Source organism: Tachyglossus aculeatus, chromosome 14 (genome assembly GCF_015852505.1).
Source record: "Tachyglossus aculeatus isolate mTacAcu1 chromosome 14, mTacAcu1.pri, whole genome shotgun sequence".
NCBI classification, from domain to species: domain Eukaryota; kingdom Metazoa; phylum Chordata; class Mammalia; order Monotremata; family Tachyglossidae; genus Tachyglossus; species Tachyglossus aculeatus.
The window spans coordinates 42637285-42658857 of NC_052079.1; the positions used below are offsets into that span (position 1 = coordinate 42637285).

At 40.6% G+C, this 21573-nt stretch overlaps 1 protein-coding gene across 3 annotated transcripts in view; it reads right to left on the bottom strand.

Annotated features, from left to right (window-relative positions):
* Positions 1–721: 721 nt before the first annotated feature.
* NUP37 (nucleoporin 37) overlaps positions 722–21573 on the bottom strand; it is a 34278-nt gene continuing 13426 nt past the window's right edge. Inside the window, exons 6-10 of one of the 3 annotated variants that reach the window (XM_038756873.1) lie at positions 4670–4760; positions 3718–3899; positions 3370–3420; positions 2077–2170; positions 722–901 (exon numbers count right to left, since the gene is read on the bottom strand). In XM_038756873.1, the coding sequence (XP_038612801.1) occupies positions 788–901; positions 2077–2170; positions 3370–3420; positions 3718–3899; positions 4670–4760 (532 nt within the window). In that variant the 3' untranslated portion in view covers positions 722–787. Of the gene's footprint in view, positions 902–2076; positions 2171–3369; positions 3421–3717; positions 3900–4669; positions 4803–21573 lie in introns of all 3 variants that reach the window. The other 2 variants (XM_038756872.1, XM_038756871.1) reach the window with 2 other exon arrangements.

A 21573-nucleotide genomic window follows, 5' to 3' on the forward strand; every position in this document is an offset into this window, starting at 1 on the left:
AAAGTGTCCGATCCTTTTAAATTTTGCCTCACTGTGTCTTTGTTTCATCTCTCATTTTCAGACCACCAAAGAGCCGCAGTTTGGATAGCATGCTGACATCCATTCCCCTTACGTCTCCCGTCCAATAAAGGTATGATTGACAGTCACTGCTTTGTACTTGGTAAATCCAAGGATTTCCATGGGGGAGACAGAGCGGAAGTCTGTGATGGAATTCTTTTACCGAGGGTGGACACTGTCCAATGCTTCAAGGATAGCTCATTGGAGGCAGGGAACATGACTACCAACTCTTCTGTAGTGTACTCTCCCAAGTGCTTAGTACAGTGTTTCCACACAGTTAAGTGCTCAGTAAATATCACTGATTGATAGGCAGGAGCTAGAAAACTGAGTCAGAAGGACTAGAGTATAAGTGTGTGAGTGTGAGAGAGAGAGAGAGAGAAAGAGAATGCATAGACGCCACTTCACGTTTTGACAGTTGGTAAAGTGCATTGCTTATTCGGCAGCTTCAGCTATTTCATTTAACCTAGAAGCAACCCACACACATTGCATACTGAAAATATGAACCTGCACATATGCAAGTCAACTCACCTCTGAATTAATAAGTGGGTGAATTACACATTATCAAAAATAGGCTTTGTCGCTTGTTTTCATAAAAATCACAATACTATGGTTTGAAATGGCCTAAAACTAGTCCATATTTTAAAGACAGAGAACTCCACCAATATTTATTAAAATGTTTATTACAAAGTCACGTAATTTGAGAGTGCAGTGGACAAACACAACAACTCTTTTACATTTCCGTCACCCAAAACAACAACTTGTGATCCCCACCAATTGCGCAAAGTGGGAGAGTCCTGTGCCAGGACAAACCGGATCCCACAGATGCGGAGCCAATCAGGATAGGCTTAAAAAAAAAGAAAAAAAATTAAATGTCACATGATGAAATGGAAAAACTACAGAAGGAAAATCTCTTCTAAAGAAAATGTTATTTTTTTTCTATACAAATAAGTTTTTTTATTGCCCGACTACTTCCTCAAATAAATAATTTAAATAAAGATCTGGAAAAATTTAAAGTTAAAGAAGGAAACTGTTAAAATTGCTTCATTTCATTCATTTCTAAATTGAGCCTGTTTGGTCCCCCATTGGGCTTAGAAGAGAATGCTCTTCTCACATATTGGGCAAAGCCTTCCAAAGCCAACAAAATGACAGCATGAAGCCATGAGCTGCTTGTCTTGACCAAAGCATCTTTAAGCTTTAATGGGAAACTTTGGATGATATGGTGTTTACCTTGTCCACACTCCTCAAGATTTAAATACTTTAATCACCATCCTTCTCATTTCCATCTTTCTAGGCATGAGTCCATTTCTTTTCAGTGTGTTCTCATTTGAAAGATGCTCTAGTTCTCTGGCCATTCCAATTGCCTATTTTTTCCACTGGTTAATTCTTAGAGCTCTGGACAAACTTAATCCGCATCGACCCACATAAAGGTGGGTTCAGACAGTTTCCTGTCCTTCAGACGTCCTTACTTTCCTACCTTCCACCTTTTATGGGCACTAGGATGGGTTGAAGTATTGTCCGGGTTACTACTGTGAATGTTAGGAAATTCCAACCTGTGGGGCTCTCCCCGACTGTTTCCTGGCACTACAATTCCCAGCAGCTCTAGAAAAAAAAAATCCTAAAATGAGTCTGGACCAATCTCTGGATTTGCCCAGATTCGCTTTCGGTCCTCTATATTATTTATTGAAGAGCAGACAGTGGGACGGGGCACGTGAGTAGCCGAGCGGGTGTGGACCGAAAGTGGGGTGGGGAAGACCAGGGTCTAGAATTTAGGGCTCTAGGCCTTAATGCCCCTGCAATTTAAGGAAGCAGGTTGTGATTGGGGTGCCACCTGGCTCAGGAGAGGGAGAGCTCGGATCAGTATCTGTAGAATATATGTGGCTCTTCATTCTCATTATAATTTAGCCGCAGACTGAACAAAGATGCTTGTGTAAATATAAGAAATAGTCCTATTTGTGAAGTAAAAATTCTGCGGGGGATTGGAGAAAGTGGAACAAAGAGTGGAGGGATACGGGACGGTACCTGAGGATGTCCTAGATGATGCATCAGAAGCTGGCTCGGCACTTTTCCAGGGTAGCCCGTGGTTGCAAATAAGCTTTCATTTACTGTTGACCACCTAAGACAGGCCAAAAGGAAAAAAATAAAGCCAATTATTGAAATGAATAAATCGCAGCCTGAGTTGAACAAATATATTCCCTCTAGACTATAAGCTCCTTGTGGGCAGGGAATGTGTCCTGTTATATTGTACGCTTCCAAGAGGTTAGTTCAGTGCTCTGCAAACAGTAAGCACTTATTAAATGTGGTTGATTGATTTTCAGGTTACCAAAAGCCATGAAGTTAAAAACTGTAATGAATAAAATTACGTACCTACACAATCATTTCAACAGTTTTTATTCCTGAGACTTCACTGTTTTTGGAATTGATACAACAATCCCTCTCAGGGAACACCACTGATTGAATGATTGACTACTTCTTTTAAGGGTGCTGAATGTATTGTACTTTCCCAAGTGCTTAGTACAGTGCTCTGCACATAGTAAGCATCCAATAAATACCTTGATGATGATGATGATGATAATGAAAGCCAAAATACAGAACTATAAAACAGACACAAACACCCGGAAAAGGCTCAGATATGATTCAAGCACCATGCACTAACTGGTGGGCTCTTTTACCCACATATATGAAGTTGGTTTTCCTAGGTGTCGGAGCAAGGTTAGTCCCCGTGATGCAGCCAAAGCACTTAATGTACATGCTCAGGATGACCCAATTCTTGGCAATTTTCCTGATTTTTTAAATCTTGGGATGTGATAAACTGCTCATGTGTGAATTCACTACAGTATTTACAAATTTTTATTGTTAAAAAGCATATCATTCAGGAATAGAACCAATGAGAGAGATGCTGAATTTTTCCGGGGACCGATGTAGAAGAGCATGCACACACACGCATGCACACACACCAGTTTATATACAGCTCAAGTAATTAAATTAATACCACTGAATTAGTAATAATAATAATAATTATGGCATTTGTTAAGCGCTTGCTATGTGTCAAACACTGTTCTAAGCACTGTCCCACGTGGGAATTGCATCCTAAGGAGGAGGAAGAACAGGGACTGAATTCCCATTTTACAGTTGAGGATGCTGAGACATAGAAGTTAAGTGACTTGGTCATGGTCACAGAGCAGATGAGTGGCAGAGCTGAGATTGAAACCCTGGACCTCTGATTTCCAGACCCATGCTTTTTCTACAAGACCACATGGCTTCTCGTTAACTGAATGAAAGTCAAAAGGTTTCATAATAAATAGAAAACCGTACCTGAATAAGCGGGCTCGGTCCATATGGACAGGTCTCTTATCTTGAGGATAACTAGTCAAAAGTAATAATTAAAATGATCAGTGCACACTGAACGTTTTGAAAGAGAACAACTCTAAGGCATTAAAAAAACCTAATAGAACTAACATAAAAAACTCCTAGCGGGAATTTAAAAACAGCAATTCTGATCATCAAGGGCATGCCAAGAGTGAACTCATAGTTTCCCGTCACTGGGTCTGAATCAACAGATTTCCTTTATCTCTAGAATATCACTAGTAGTGTGATGGTTAGGGCTACATAAATTACAATTCAAAGATTCTTTAAAGAAGGAAAAAAACACGGAGGAAATACCTTGAGCGAGTAATATCCCAGACTAACCAATCGTTTCCGGCAACAGCTCCAACTTTAAAGGTGTTTTTTAAGCACCAGTGAGCTGACATTAACGGCATCTGCTCACAATCAAGAGACAGAATAGCCTGCTGCGTAATGAGATCATAGAATCTGATTATTCCATTCTTCTCCGCCACCATCAACTGTAAGTAAATAAAAAAAAGGACAGTCATTAGCATTAGTACAGTCAGGGGGAAAGTCCTATAACTTTGAGAACAGCAGAAGACCACAACCACAGTCTCAAAAGAGAGATAGTGTTCCTAATACCCATACAAAATCAGGTGCTGTTGTTATTACCTGAATTATACATGGGTGATAACGGAGAATATGGGTGACGATGTATGGGACAGAGGGCAGGGATGTTGCTGGAGCTGCTGCTTGTGGTGTTTTCAGGCTAAAGAAGCATTTCTTTATATCATTTTCATTTTAAACAGTATCAAGTGACACAGTCATTGATTTCTAAGACTCAGATGACGGGGTGCACTCTAAACGAAGACACTACAGTCTATGCTCAGGAGAAGCAGGATGATCGAAACAGGCTTTATTGAACCAGTGGAAATTGTAAGTGAAGGGGCCATGGATTTACTTCTGTTGTATGTTCCTATGTGTCCGGGGATGCGTCACGTCACAGCAAAATCAAATATACCATCTCCCTCCTGTTTCCTGCTCTTGGGTGCCATTTTTAAACTGAATTAGATAATTCCTACTCCACTCATTGTATATGAACTATAATCTGTAATACTAAAAAAGAACTTCTCAGGGCATTAACACCTAGAATGACAGTATATCTCTACAGCAAATTAAGGTAATTAAAGGTTGATCTAAGTATTTTTGCCACTAATTTCAAGAATGTTTATATTCTATGCCTCCTTTATAAATGTCGATAAAAGAAAAACAGAGCTATAAAACTAACCTTAAAAGCCTCCTCGGGATGCCAGCAAACACTCATTCCAGGGGAACGAAGAACAAAATGAGCTTTCTGATTCCCCTCCAAGTCCCAAACCCTAATGACAGAGTACAATAGTAAAGTACTTATTGCTGTGCCACTATAAAAAAAACCCATTAAATTTACAACATCAGCATATTAACTACTTTTAACTAGTAAGTCAAATGAGTTTTAGTACCGCTTTGAATGCAAACAAAACACTCTTTTGTGGAAAAACCGAAAGATGTGTAAATAATTTGCTTTGGCCTGTCCATCATATGTACAACTCCCATGGTTATTGTAGTGGAATGAATAGGTAATAAACGAATGTAATGAACTCTCTCAGGCTGGTGACAAATTCCACAACTTCATGACCCGCTTGAAGCAGGCTTTAAAGCTAGGCAGCCCCAAAAGACATGGGGCTACGGCAGAAGAAAGCAGAGAGAGACAGAGAGGGAGAGAGACAGTGTGTGTGTGTGTGTGTGTGTGTGTGTGTGTGATACAACTGAGATTCTAGCTCCTTCCTGTCAATCAATCAATCAATCAACCGTATCTATTCAGCTTTTACTGTGTGCAGAGCACTGTACTAAGTGCTTGGGAGAGTACAATCCAACAGAGTTGTTAGACATGTTCCCTGTCCCAAGGGGAAGATAATTTGGGGGAGTGTCTCTCCTCCTCTCCTCTCTCCTTTTTCCTAATCCGATTCTCGGCCCACTGCTCCCACCACCATGGACCCATGGAAGCTCCTTGCACTATGCCGAATCGACCACTAATCCCATAAAGACATTAAATCAATTTATCACTGGTATTAACAGAGTACTGACTGTGTGCAGTAGTTGTACTGTATCCTCCCCCAAACGCTTAATTCAGTACTCAGCATAGAGTAAGCGCTCATAAATACCATCAATTGCAGAGCACTGCATTTAGCGCTTCTAGTTACCATTTTCATATTCTTTTATTGAACAATAATGTAGTAGGTCGTTAAGCATTTTACAAAGAATGTATTAATAAGTTTTCCACTTTTAAAGAGTGTGGCCCAGGTACAAGTATAATCACATCAAATAGCTTATCCATAGGAAGGTTGATGTTAGTCAAGTCAGTCAGTTGTATTTATTGAGTGCCTACTTTGTACAAAGCACTGTACTAAGTGCTTGGGAGAGTATGCAATAACAATAAACAGGCACAGTCCCTTCCCTTCTCTATATTATGAGTGATGTTTGGGAGTTTTCAGGAGCTATGTTCTTATTTGTCTAAACACACTGCAATGTATTTACACACGTCATGCATTAGCAGTCATCATTTGCCAATAAAAAGAAACCCAACGGCCCACATTCTAAATAACACTAAGAAATACTAGCATGTTGGGTAAGTGGATCAAAATACCAATTGAAAGAATGGCACCAAACACCTTCAGCCAGAAAGAATGTGAGCAGCCACACTACGATCATATTCCCCAATACCAAGGGAGTCGGCAAAATTGGACTTACAATAAAAGGACCTTTGTATTTTAATTCCACCTTTACCGAGGATGAGAACGCGCCCTAGAATTCAAACAACAGCTAACACTACAGTTAAGGATGAAAGAACACTCATTATAACACCGTTTTAACAATACTAAAAAAAATAATAATAATGAAGGCATTTGTTAAGCGCTCACTATGTGCCAAGCACTGTTCTAAGCACTGGTGGGATACAAGGTAATCAGATTGTCCCACATGGGGCTCACAGTCTTAATCCCCATTTTACAGAGGAGGTAACTGAGGCACAGAGAAGTTAAGTGACTTGCCCAAAGTCACACAGCTGACAAGTGGTGGAGTCATTCTTGCATTAAAATACATCATCTATTATAAACCAAACTTCTTTACCTGCACAAATGTGTCTTGAAAGTTTACTTAGAGTCATAGAAAGATTCATTTTACTCATTGGGTAAAATGGTGGATTCCATAAGGAAAAATAATTACTTCGTGTCAAAATCACAAACAGAAATAATCACTGAATAAACTTGATGATTTCTGTAGAAAAAGTGCTCCCTGACATTCGTGGAATTACACTGATTCTCTGTAATTATAAATTACAGATTATAAATCCCTCTAGGGCTGAGGCTGTCTTCTAAATTAGCGTACATCCACAACCACCTAATCTACATTTTGCCTTTCTGCAAGCAACAGGCTGTCAAATGATGATGAATCTGCTGAGGTAAATAGGCATTTTTGGATTACTTTAGTTGGAAAATGCTTGTCTTCTGAAATGGTCGGTGGAAACAGTCAATATGGACATTTTGCCATTGCTGAGTAACATTTAATTCATCTCTGAGCTAATTAAGAATTCTGAACGGACAGCTTTTTTGTTTTTTAAAACACCAAGAAGCAGTGTAATCGAGTGGAAAGAGCACAAGCCTGGGAGTCGGAGGCCCTGGGTTCTAACCCCGGCTCCTCCGCTTGTCTGCTGTGTGATCATCAATCATCATCAATCGTATTTATTGAGCGCTTACTGTGTGCAGAGCACTGTACTAAGCGCTTGGGAAGTACAAGTTGGCAACATATAGAGACAGTCCCTACCCAGCAGTGGGCTCACAGTCTAAAAGCGGGAGACAGAGAACAAAACCAAACATACTAACAAAATAAAATAAATAGAATAGATATGTACAAGTAAAATAAATAAATAAATAGAGTAATAAATATGTACAAACATATATACATATATACAGGTGCTGTGGGGAAGGGAAGGAGGTAAGATGGGGGGATGGAGAGGGGGACGAAGGGGAGAGGAAGGAAGGTGATCTTGAGTAAGTCGCTTATCTTCTTTGTGCCTCAGTTACCTCATGTGTAAAAATGAGGATTAAGACTGTAAAGCCTTATAGGGGGCAGGAACTGTATCTTCCTCGATTATCTTGTATCTACCATAGTGCTTACTACAGTGCTTGCCACATAGTAAGCATTCAATAAATGGAGACGCAGCGTGGCTCGGTGGAAAGAGCCCGGGCTTTGGAGTCAGGGGTCATGGGTTCAAATCCCGGCTCTGCCAACTGTCAGCTGTGTGACTTTGGGCAAGTCACTTAACTTCTCTGGGCCTCAGTTCCCTCATCTGTAAAATGGGGATTAAAACTGTGAGCCCCCTATGGGACAACATGATTACCTTGTACCCTCCCCAGTGCTTAGAAGCTGAGAAGCAGCGTGGCTCAGTGGAAAGAGCAAGGGCTTTGAAGTCAGAGGGCATGGGTTCAACTCCTGGCTCTGCCAATTGTCAGCTGTGTGACTTTGGGCAAGTCACTTGACTTCTTTGGGCCTCAGTTACCTCATCTGTAAAATGGGGATTAAGACTGTGAGCCCTCTGAGGGACAATCTCATCACCTTGTAACTTCCCCAGCACTTAGAACAGTGCTTTGCACATAGTAAGTGCTTAATAAATGCCATTATTATTATTATTATTAGAGCAGTGCTTTGCACATAGTAAGCACTTAACAAATACCATTATTATTATTATTATTATTAATAAATACCAATGATTTATCAACCAATACCACAGAGAACACAAAATAGAGTATGAAGTTAAATTTGAGTCTCCATTATGCTTCTCTGAACAATGTACTTTTCAATCCATTACAGCAATACCATTTGTGCCTGCTTTAAGAATGCATGTTTAGCTTCTGATATATTAGAGCCCCAGCCAGAAAAAAACTGATTCAGGTAGGGCCCATGTTTGCCTATTACCTCCCTCTCTCCCTCGCCCAATCCCCTGATTAAGTTAAACACCCATTTCTATTGGATTTGAAATTTCTTTGGCTTCCTCACCTTTCAGTTCATCCCATTTCAGGTTGGCTGCTTAATTCTTTATTAATTCAGCACGGTTTTAAATGAAACATCATAATTCTAACAAAACATTACTTTTAAAAATATAATACTTTTGGTGAACAATGCCATCTTTGCCAAACACCAATCTATCAAATATTGACTTCCCTGGAGAAGAAGGAGGAGTTACAATTTTGACGATCCAGCACCCTCTGTGCAGCAAAAGAGATTTTAAAAATAAATATCTACTTGATTAGGTAATCTAGACGTGTACTTTCTTCCACTTCCAGAAATTTTGCCTTATAAATTATTCCAAGGCAAAGCAACACTTTTCATAGGAAATTACTGTTCAGGGAGAGAATTATGATCTAATTGAAGATGGTAAATCTATTTGTCCAAGGATTCATGAAGCTGCACTTCATTCCCTAAAGAGCTTTTGGTTATTAAGTTTGGCAAACAATACTTCTGTTTTGTCTTTTTTGTTTATAAAGTGCCACGTAGCATCTACTTTACCTCTACGGAAAGACATACTACCACGGTGAATTTTATGAAAGAATGGTTTTTAGCAGTAGTCTATTCATTCACATTTCTAATATGCTCTTAATCTTGTCGGACTGTTTTAAAAAACCGGGCAAATACACACCAGAACACTTCCTTCCATTCACTTTGAAACTGAGATAGACGGAGAAAAACATAAAGATCTTGGGATCCAGACAAGCGTATACAGAAAGATTCCATCATCTAAGGGAACTGTTTCGCCAAGTGGCACCTGGCGGATAATAAAGGAGTCAACGAATCCAGAGTCACTCCAAGAGTTTCCCTGGAGGGTTGGGAAGGGGTGTTGGCCCTGGAACTCCTGGAAAACTTGCAGGGTGTGGGCACTGAGACCCTGGATCCTGGACATGGATGAGTCAAACTGATTCAGACCGAGTCCAGTGAGCGGGGGGAGATAGCTGGGTCAAACCACATCAGTAGCCCATCTCTTGGGAAAAGGAAGTGAGGCACTTGGCCGCTGGAAAGGGCCGAACCAAGGACACTAATAATATTTTCCGTCCCAACTTCTGCTGAAGAGAGGGAGCTGATTTACTAGCAGTGACTGGACAAAAACTGGGCAGCCAGGGCTTACAGATCCCCTAAGCAGCTCCTATGAGAAGCAGGGAGGCCTAATGGGTACAGCACAAGCCCGGGAGTCAAAAGAATCTGGATTCAAACTCTGCCTCGTAACGTGTCTGTGTGAAACCTTAACCAAATCATTGCACTTCTCTGTGCCTCAGTTATCTCATCTGTATAATGAACACATTATACAATGCGTATAATGAACGCTGTGAGCCCCATGTGGGACAGGGACTAGGTCCAACCTGAGGAGAAGCAGCGTGGCTCAGTGGAAAGAGCCCGGGCTTGGCAGTCGGAGGTCGTGGGTTCTAATCCCAGCTCCGCCACTTGCCAGCTGTGTGACCTTGGGCAAGTCACTTCCCGTCTCTGGGCCTCAGTTCCCTCATCTGTAAAATGGGGATGAAAACTGTGAGCCCCTTGTGGGACAACCTGATTATCCTGTATCTCCCCCAGCGCTTAGAACAGTGCTTGGCACGTAGTAAGCGCTTAACAAATCCCATCTTTATTATTATTTGCTTGTATCCGCCCCAATTATATCCCAATTATTAATTATTATCCTGGGTCATGTCAGCAACCTGTGCATCTTCATCTTGCAAATATTATGGAGTTGCTGTCAATTAATCGTTTTTATTGAGCGCTTACTGTGTGTGGAGCACTGTACTATGCAATTGAGAGAGAACAATATAACGGAGTTGGCACACGCATTCCCTACCCACAGTGAGTTCAGTCTAGAGGGGGAGACAGACATTCAATAAATACATAAATAGATTACATATATGCACATAAGTGCCCTGGGGCTAAGGAAGGGGTGAATAAAGGGAGCAAATCAGGGTGTCACAGAAGGGACTGGGAAAGGAGGAAAAGAGGGCTTAATTACAGAAGGCCTCTTGGAGATGTGAAGGAGAGGTGAAGAGATTGTGGTCAGGTAGAGTGATTTGAGAGTTGGTGAGGCTAGAGGTTGTACAGTGACTAGAGATTCACTCACTCAATTGTATTTGTTGAGCGCTTACTGTATGCAGAGCACTATACTAAGCGCTTAAGAGAGTACAACACTACAATAAGCATACAGTCCCTGCCCACATGATGAGATCAACTGTATGTCCAAGTTGGCGGGCACGCTGGGGTGTTCAGGAGGTCATGGAGTTGAAGAGTGATGGAAAGTGGGCAACAGAAGGGTCATCAGGAACATCTATGTGGATATTGAAGTCTCCAAAGTAGGAATGGAGATGGACAGAAGGAATTAAAAATGGGATTAAAATGAGAAAGGGATTAAAATGGTTCGAAAAATTGGAGGTGGGGGAGGAGTGGTAGATGACTGTTTCTAGTATGTGGACTGTTACTAGTACGTGAAGGAAGGGAAAGAAAGGGATGCGAGAGGTAGAATGGTGCGAAAGAGGCATTGGAGAATGAGAAAGAGGACGGTTACCTCCCCCTTTCCCAGTGAGTCTGGGGGAGAGGGTGAGGATGAGGACCCCTCTAGAGAGAGCAACAGGGAAGACCATGTCATCTGGCTGTAACCTAGATTTGCCTATAGTCAAGAAGAGACATGAGTTATAGTTAACTAGAAGTTGAATAGGAGGCAACAATTAAGTGCTATTGTTATAAGACATTATGCTTCTGAGATATATCAACAAGAATGTATCATGCAGTTATCCTCTCTAATCTGACCAGAACCTTACTGGAGTACTGGCCTTAGACTTGGTTACTGTATATTCAAAAGGGTGCAGAAAAGCTGGAAAGTCCAAAGAAGAGTGAGAAAAGCAATTAGAGTTGTAAAGTATAGTCATTAAGGAACATTTACAAGAACACAGGCTGGTTAGCCTACAGAAAAGGAGGCCAAGGGGTGATAGTTTCTTTCTTCAAAAGAAGTTTTTTATGGAGAGGCTGCTGACCATTTGATTTCCATGTCTCCTGAAGAATAAGGGTTTAATTCAAAGAAGAGGTTTAGGTTGAACATTAGGAAGGACTTCACTATCAAGGGTGTAAAACACTAGAAGGGGCTATCAAAGAAGACTGTCATATCTTTAAGAAAAGAACTGACATCCAACTTTCTGGGGGAGGTTCACCAGCATGGAGATTAGCTACTCCCCACCTTAATCCATGCCCTCATGGCTTGCCAAGAGCTTTTTTATGGACAGTTTATAAGACTACAGCTAGACAAGTATATATGTACGTACATACGTGTAAACACACACTTTTACTCCTGAATTATACTAGTAAAAGACTGGATAAACTAGGTGACCAGAAATTGCTACCGCTCTAATAATGTGTTTTGGCACTACAAAAAGGATGCTCAAATGGAGATGTAATAAAATGGGGTCAGCAGATCAAAAAAGACTAGCCACAATTTCTTAAAACTTCAAAATTTGGCAGTAGAAGTGTTGTGGTAAATTCCTCCTCAAACTGGCCAAAATCACAGGGGCCCGAGCCCTTGTCAGAAATCTCAATGCCATTACATATCCCTTCTAGTATGCTGACAGCATAGTTGGTTATCTCTGCTTTGTTAAACTATTCTGCGCTTCTATAAGATTTAATTACTAAAAAGCTCATGCTGATTAAAGGATTTCTTGAAGGCAGCGAGAATGATGCCCATGAATTAACTGCTTAATCCACTGATGGTCAGGACTGGCAAAATAATGACAGAAATACAACTGACCATGGGTCCACATAGGCCCTTCATGGATTCACTAATGGACTCCTCAGTTTAGTGTTTGTAATTTTTTGGTTTCAGTATTCCACCTCATATGGACCTCTTAAGTCTTACTAGCTATGTACTTCTTGACATCAACTTTAACCACCACCTTTCTTGTTACAATATGAGGAGCCACAAGTAGCTCTCTGAATGATTCATTCATTCAGAGCTATTTATTGTGCACCCATTATGTGCAGAGCACTGCGGTGGCACTGAGGAAACTGTGTCTCCGGGTCTCAGGGTATCACAATCTAAAAGAGGAGGTTGAGAGTTTGGCAACAGACAAAGGAGGAAAGATTAAAAAGAGAATAAGGAAACATTAACACAATACATGGGCTCACAACTTAGGAGGTAAGGAGAGCAACGTACCTTTTTCTCATCTTTCCGATCAGGAAACTGAAGCACAGAGCAGTTAAGTGACTTGAGAAGAGGTGTGGCCTATCAATCAATCATATTTACTGGGCGCTTAACTGTGCAGAGCACTGTACTAAGCACTTGGGAGACTACAATATAACAGAGGAGCAGGAGTTGTAGATGTTAGACTATTAGAAGATTAAAAAAGTGGTTTGATATCTATTTTTAATTAATTACCAATTAATCAATGGTATTTACTGAACTCTTACTATGTGCAGAACACTGTTCTGAGCACTTGGGAAAGTTCAATACAGCAGAGTTGGCAGATGCATTCCCTGCCTGTTCTTAATCCTGCTGCTGTTAATATTTCCAGTAATGTTTTCTAACAATTTGCTACAACTACAGTTCACTAGCTTTTTCAATTTCTTCTCATTTCTTAAGAAATTTGATGAAGTGGCAGGTTCTGTCTGTCCTTCTAAAATAATCTCAATGTTCTTACAAAAGGCTCCTGAATTCCTCAGCATCGTGTCCTTTGATTTTAATGCGTGCACTTCTAGCATACTTTTCGGTGTCATTGCCTCAACTCTTGGCTTCCTATCTGGAGTTGTTTCACTACTGCTGTAGGGAATACAGTTAGTGTTCTTAAAATGAAGGGTTTGTTTCCTCAAAGAGCCCCTTGTTAAAGACAACTCGTGTTATGGTAATCTTGCCTTTAGATGCCACGTTTATATACACAACTATTTCTTCTGACATCCAGGCATGTGCTCTTGGAAGAATTTTCCTATTTTCACTGTGGCTTCTTAGCCAAAATACATAATGAAAATCCACATTGTATGAAAAGTACTGGATATCATAATCTCTGCCTGTTCGTCTGTAGGAGCTATATTTCAAGTTTAACGTACCACCAAGTCCCCCCTCCCTTCCACCACATACTTCTCTAAATCCACGGTCTTTTAATGGTTCTCTTGGGCAGTAATATTTAATTTCAATTCCGGTGGTCTGAGCCAGTGAAAATTATGCTCTCGCCTATTGTTGAGACATCAGCCAAGGCTTTGTAAAGTCTGTCAGCAGTAATCAATCCAGATCTGAGAGACTTCCCTGGGGCTTTTCCTTGTCCACTGATGTGGTTCTTGTACTACACTGAGTCCACGATATACAGGTTTTTTTTGGCCTCGGCAAAAGTGACCAATTGCGCTGGTCATTCGCTAAGCTCTCCTTTTCCAAACTTGCCAATGAAACATTCTTGGTCACTCTCTTTTTGACTGGTCAGTATTATTTAAAGTCCCACTGCAACTAAGTGCAATTTCCACTTAGAATTCTTCAGTTTCCTCATTTTGTTGACTGCTTAGGCTATTTGGTATTTTCAATCTAGTGACGATTAACACACTACCCTTGAAGAAACGGTATCACTGCATTTTCTTGGCATCGCTTATTGCAAAGAAAGTCACTGTTTATGGAGGCAAGATTGTCTGTGGAGGTATTCAATATATCAGAGCCCAATCTTTCAAATGATTCTACTATTTAAAGAATTCCACCATCTATTTTAGGCTTGAACTACCTAAATAAATCAGAGTGCCACAACTCCTTCTGGCCTGTCGGGGGAAAAAAACAAGGTATTTCCCTCTTTAAAATAATGGTAACCGTTATTTTACCATGATGGCTATTTGCAAACAATCTGGATCTTTATACTTTGACCAACCTTCCTTTGGAGAGTGGAGAAGGAAAAAATTTACCACCACTGCGGGAACATATGAAGAATTACTACTAAAGGAAACCATAAAAGTGGTATTCAAAACAGCAAGAATTCACTCAGGTAAGTATGCACGTGTGAGAGAGAAAGGGGAAGAGAGGGAGAGAGAAAGAGAGACACACACAGACAGTAATTTGCTCTGGCTGTGCATTCCAACCTTGGATCTGCATTGCTATGCCTAACTCCAAGCATTTTGAGTGCTTTGCAAATAGTAAGCGCTTAATAAATGCCATCATTATTATTATTTTGAGGGTAGGGATAATAATACCAACATTCATCTGCCTTTTTTATGCAGTCAGAAACTGGCAAATTAAATTACTTTGTCCAATCTAGAACAATATATCTCCTATATATCTATGAACGTCTCTACCTACTCTGTTATACTGTACTCTCCCAAGCACTTAGTATAGTCTCCTGCATGTAGGAAGCACTCAATAAATCTGATTGCTGATGAAATATCTACAAAAAACAAGTTAAATTACTTTGTCCATTATTATACTTCCTAAAGGTGCTATGTATGTATATGTAGGAAATGTAGTATAGTTTGGAGTCAGAGGTCATGGGTTCAAATCCCGGCTCTGCCAATTAGCTGTGTGACTTTGGGCAAGTCACTTAACTTCTCTGTGCCTCAGTTACCTCACCTGTAAAATGGTGATTAAGACTGTGAGCCCCCCGTGGGACAACCTGATCACCTTGTAACCTCCCCAGTGCTTAGAACAGTGCTTTGCACATAGTAAGCGCTTAATAAATGCCATTATTATTATTATTATTAAATAGCTATGAATAGCTCAGTCCATTGAGAAGTGATGTTACTGATACCTCAGAATGGACTGATTAGAAAAAAATGCAGATTATGAACATTAGAGGACACTGAGCAGCTGCAGGAGTCAGCTCTCCAGATACGGAGAAGAGATTCTGTTCTTTTTTGGTAACAGTCTTATGTCACTGGATTTTGTTCTTGAAATTGGCCAGGTTTTTCTTCTGAACTGTTGTACAACCCAATGAATATTAAAATTGTGGCCCAATTTACCCCAGAGTTGGGCACACTTAGCACGTAAAATGATTCCTGCATATTTAGTTTTCAAATATGATCACTTTTGATATTCTACAGATGAAAAGGTTTATAAAAATTAAAAGAGTCAGCATTATAACCATTCTTGGGAACTGCCCTGGATTGTCTCAGAGGTCTTTTTAACTGATAGTGGCAGGGGTTTTATTCTTTTCATGCTAACGTTCTCCACTTTTAAGTGCTAGATAATTGCCTGCTTGGGAGTTCACTTTGCGAGGAAATTTCTGGTCTACCAATTGGGACTATATGGACAAAAGGGAAAACAGCTGGCAGTAAATGGGCATCTGGGCCCATTCGGTCCCTTTGTGTAAACACAAACCACATCCTTTTGGAAAGAAGTGCCTAGACTTCAGTTGATGAAACCCAATGATACATAAGTAAGAATCTGGAAACAAAAAGAGCAGGAGTAAACATACTCACTCCCCGGGCCTGATGGATTGAGGTGGTGTCCTGCCGCTCTGACTCCTTAAGTTAATTGTGTCTGTCTGCAGCAGATCATGGAAGATGGTACAGGAAAAGATAATCTCTGCCTCCTTCATTCCCCTAAGTGCAGAATGGCTGAGCTTAATTAGTTAAATTATTTTCTATTTTATCAGATACTCTCCACTTTTTTTTTTTCCATCTTCCTCCTACCAATCCTCTCCAAACTTCCTGAGAGAGGTGCTTACACCTGCTGCCTCCACTTCCCTCCTTGATCCCCTCCGATCTGGCTTCCGTCCCATTGCTCTACAGAAACAGCCCTCTCTAAGGTCACCAATGACCTTCTTCTCACAAAATCTGACAGCCTCTGCTCTCTCCTAATCCTCCTAGACCTCTCAATTGCCCTCAGCACTGCAGATAACCCCCTTCTCCTTGAACTTTTACCCAACCTTGGCTTCACTGACGGTGTCCTCTCTTAGTTTTCCTACCTCTCTGGCTGCTCCTTCTCGGTTTATTATGTTGGCTTCATTCATTCAATCGTATTTACTGAGTGCTTTATGTGTGGAAAGCACTGTACTAAGTGCTTGGAAAGTACAATTCGGCAACAGATAGAGACCATCCCTTCCCAACAACGGGCTCACAGTCTAGAAGGGGGAGACAGACAAGATAAAACAAGTAGACAGGCATCAATAGCATCAGAATAAATAACTAGAATTATAGATATACACACATCATTAATAAAATCAATAGAATAATAAATATGTACAAATATACACAAGTGCTGTGGGGAGGGGAGGGGGATAGAGCAGAGGGAGGGAGTCAGGGCGATGGGGAGGGGAGAAGAGCAGAGGAGCAGAAAGTCCTGAGAGTGGCAGAGAAGGCTGTGCCTGCCTGTTGGAATTTATTAATACTAATAATAATAATGGCATTTGTTAAGCACTTACTATGTGCAAAGCACTGTTATAAGTGCTGGGGCAGATATAAGGTGATCAGGTTTGTCCCACGTGGGGCTCACAGTCTTAATTTCCATTTTACAGATGAGGTAATGAAGCACAGAGAAGTTAAGTGACTTGCCCAGGGTCACATAGCTGACTATTGGCAGGGCGGGGATTTGAACCCATGACCTCCGACTCCCAAGCCCGTGCTCTTTCCATTGAGCCATGCTGCTTCTCTGAATTTACACACTTAAGTCCATTTTCCCATGACCCTTTCTGCCCTAAACTTTGACATGGCAACTAGTAGATGGCCTGGTTTTATGCTGCTTTTGGTTATAGATGGCCTGGTTTTATGCTGCTTTTGGTTATAGATGGCCTGGTTTTATGCTGCTTTTGGTTTAACTTGGTTAAACACGTAGCTGAGAGAAATGTACAATCAAGTGCCCAACTACAGTACTATGGATGCACAGGTATGCCCGGGAATGTCAATGTCAGTATTTATTATGCACTTTTACTTTGTGTCAAACACAGAGCTAGACACAAGATAAATTAGATTGGCCACAGACTCTATCTTGCATGAGCCTCACAGTCTAAGACGTAGGATAGGAAAATGAGGGGGACGTCATATAGGAACTGGGCATTATAATATTGATGCATTAAGGTTCTTGCTATTTAAATGAAAAAAAGAATTTAGTCCTCTATGAAGGGGGATGACTATTTCCACAAGTAATCTAGTTTTGGTGGAGTAAGTTTATTTTCACAGGTCAGTACTACCTCATCATCAATCATCATCAATCGTATTGAGCACTTACTGTGTGCAGAGCACTGTACTAAGCGCTTGGGAAGTACAAGTTGGCAACATATAGAGACAGTCCCTACCCAGCAGTGGGCTCACAGTCTAAAAGGGGAAGACAGAGAACAAAACCAAACATACTAACAAAATAAAATAAATAGAATAGATATGCACAAGTAAAATAAATAAATAAATAGAGTAATAAATATGTACAAACATATATACATATATACAGGTGCTGTGGGGAAGGGAAGGAGGTAAGATGGGGGGATGGAGAGGGGGACGAGGGGGAGAGGAAGGAAGGGGCTCAGTCTGGGAAGGCCTCCTGGAGGAGGTGAGCTCTCAGTAGGGCCTTGAAGGGAGGAAGAGAGCTAGCTTGGCGGATGGGCAGAGGGAGGGCATTCCAGGCCCGGGGGATGTGAGGATTAATACTGAGTGAATCAACAGCATGTCAGTTTTACAGGTAAATTTAGATGTGAATATCTTTTGAAATAAACTATCTTGAAAGATGGATTACCGTACAAGCCATTATACTTAGAAACAAACCTCAACATTAGCACACTCTTGATTCCACAAAAATACCATATGGCAGTTTTCAAACAGATCACATGCAATGATCTCATTTTTAAGGAATTTAGAAAAGAAAGGTTTTTTTGCATCTAACAAAAGACTTAATATAAACAGCAGTAATATCACACGGGGAGTATTAATATTTCATTATTTCCAAGAAAAACCTTTGGGCCAGTTCATAGACTAAAGTTTAACCATACACTGAAAATGAATGCTACAAGGGCAAGGGGGATTTTGTGGGGAAATCTTATCCCAGTGAGACTCAGAGTGTTTTTTAATTCAAGGGCCAAATACATTTATGAAAGAAATTACTGACTTGCATGCAGAGTTGGCTTTCTGATAGCCATATGAAGTAATGATTATTTGTTAAGTGCTTACTATGTGTCAAGCACTGTTCTGAGTGTTGGGGAAGATACAAATTAATTAGGTCAGATAAGGTCCCTGTCCCACAGGGTGCTCAGGGTCTACAGAGCCAAAGCCGCAGAAGTCAAGTTGCAGTGTTTCGAAAATCTAGGAAAATAGAATGGAAGCTAAACAAAGTTACACATGCAGGGCATTATTAGAGATCACACAATGTTCACTACCAAAATGCTACATGATCATGGTACTTAAGAATCCAGGGATATTTTCTCCACCCCTTAGTTTCCAAATCCCCAGTCTCAATCTATATGAATTGAACCATATTATACTGCCCAAAATCTCTCTGCATATACGATCGCCAGGTTTTGGGTGCAAGAGATTTCTAAATGCTTACTACAAAAATCGGACTACTTTCTACGAAGCAATCCATATGCTTAATTCACAAAAAACAACATTCTTCCAAATCATAACATACTATGAAATCTTTACATTCTTCTTACTCATTAAAACTGTGCAACATTTACCTTTGTGCACATATTATTAACATTAGAAGCGAGAGTGGAATTCATCAATTTGAGTAAGCAGTGGTTAAAACTACATTTTGGTTCTCAATCTAACAAGAGTACTTGTACTTTTGGGGAGTGGTTTATTTGGCTTGTGGTTAATCTGGGCATTTTCAAGGTGTGCTTCTGCAAACGTGCTGCTCTACGGAACTGTAATTTCCGCTCCCTACCCCTTTCAAAGCGCCAGCAACAACACATTTTGTGGTGAAGAAGGAAAAAATATCTACTTTGGATAAATTCTGCTTCTCGAGGCCTGTTGAAGTCCTTTTGTTGAAAGGCACGGCAGAGTAAAACTTTTAACAGAAAATCTTAGGGCTCTGCATCAAATCAAAAAATCCTCCTTCTAACCAAATTATTTTCAAATCTCACTCATTTTTCCTTATTTTCCTCATATACTTACACATTTAGAATTTTTAGTCAAAAGGATTTAAACTTGTATATTTTGTAAATTGCTTTTTTTTTAAACAATTTTCATGAAATGCTGAATTTTTGTTGAAATCCAAGAGTACATCGCCAATCCCCAGGAGAGTCCTTCCTAACCAGAAGTCTGCAACTGGCAGAAATAAGCTGTTTCGCATACATCCTAAAGCTACCACTCCTAAAACAGCTTGGTCCATTCATTCAATCGTATTTATTGAGCGCTTACTGTGTGCACGGCACTGTACTAAGCGCTTGGAAAGTACAATTTGGGAACAGATAGAGACAATCCCTACCCAACAACGGACTCACAGTCTAGAAGGGGGAGACAGACAACAAAACAAAACAATAACATCAAAATAGATAAATAGAATTATAGATATATACATATCATTAATAAAATAAATAGAATAATAGATATGTACAAATATACACAAGTGCTGTGGGGCGGAGAAGGGGGTAGAGCAGAGGGAGGGAATAGGGGTGATGGGGACGGGAGGAGGAGCAGAGGAAAAGGCGGACGAAATGCTAGCTATGAATGGGAAAAGATAAATGGGAAATTACCTGGTGGCTTCAACCCCTACCAATCGATCATATTTACTGAGCACTTTGTGTGCAGAAGAGCACTGTACTAACCCCTAGAGTGGTAAAAAGTACTTTAAAATAAGGCACCTTCCCAAAAGCAACACTCAACAAATGTTTTGCTTAGGGCAATCGGAAATACGGCTCATCCAATGTCTCTGCCTTTGCCCCTGCCTTTGATTTAACTCCGCTTTAGTTAGGTGTGATCTCCATTCCTCTCTGCCTTTTGCTTTTGTGTGTGCTAGTTTCAAATAAGTCAGTCAATGGTATTTATTGAGCACTTACTGTGTGCAGAGCACTATACTAAGTGCCTGGGAGAGTACACTACAACAATAAACGGACAAATTCACGGACTACATTCACACAGTCTAGAGGAGGAGACAGACACCAATAGTCCACGGCTTATGTGGACACCTTCCCCAAAGAACTCCCATAATATTAAGCTCATCTCGGTCTCTTTCATGCTGTACTTTATACCAAATAAAAGTTCTAGTCCATTCTCACCATGCTGTTTAGGGAAGCAGTGTGGCCTAGTAGAAAGAGCACAGGCCTGGGAATCAGAGGACCTGCATTCTAATCTTGGCTCTGCCACATGCCAAGTGACTTAAAGTCACTCAAATTCTCTGTGCCTCGGTTCCCTGACCTGCAAAATAGGGAGTCAATACCTGTTCTCCATCCTGCTGAGCCTGTGAACCCCACGTATAACCTGTATGTACCCCAGTGCTTAACAAATGCCATTAAAAAGTAGTTCAGGAATAAAAGCACTTTATAAAAATCAAGGTAGTACAAACTTGATTATTCCATTGAAGTATAGTATTTTATAAGAAGTATTTTGGGGTTAAAGGGCAAAAATGGGTAAGAACCAGGCTGTGGGTAAAAGATGATTAGGATTTGCCCACTGTTGGGTAGGGACTGTCTCTATATGTTGCCAATTTGTACTTCCCAAGCGCTTAGTACAGTGCTTGCACATAGTAAGCGCTCAATAAATACGATTGATGATGATGATTTGCCACCTAATGGGGAAAGGAAGCAACCTCTTATATAGATCGGAGACCAACTCAACAATGCCTAAAGGTAATGGTCTTTGCACAAAGACTTCTCCTACAAAGAACAATATTGGAAAGTTCTTCACATAGTAATTGTGACACTTGTTAAGCACTTTGTGCTACTAGCTGATGATGATACATTATCTTTTAGACTGTAAGCCCACTGTTGGGTAGGGACTGTCTCTATATGTTGCCAACTTGCTTAGTACAGTGCTCTGCACACAGTAAGTGCTCAATAAATACAATTGATTGATTGATTGATTGATCAGCTAGGACATTCCCTCTCGCACTAGTGGGGTGGGAGGGGGCTCACATTTTATTTGCATCTCCATTTTACCACTGAGATAAAGTGACGGCCACGGTAACACCGCAGGCCGCTGGCTGAGCTGGGGACCTACCGACTCCCGATTCCCAACACTCTACTCTTTCCAGTAGACTAT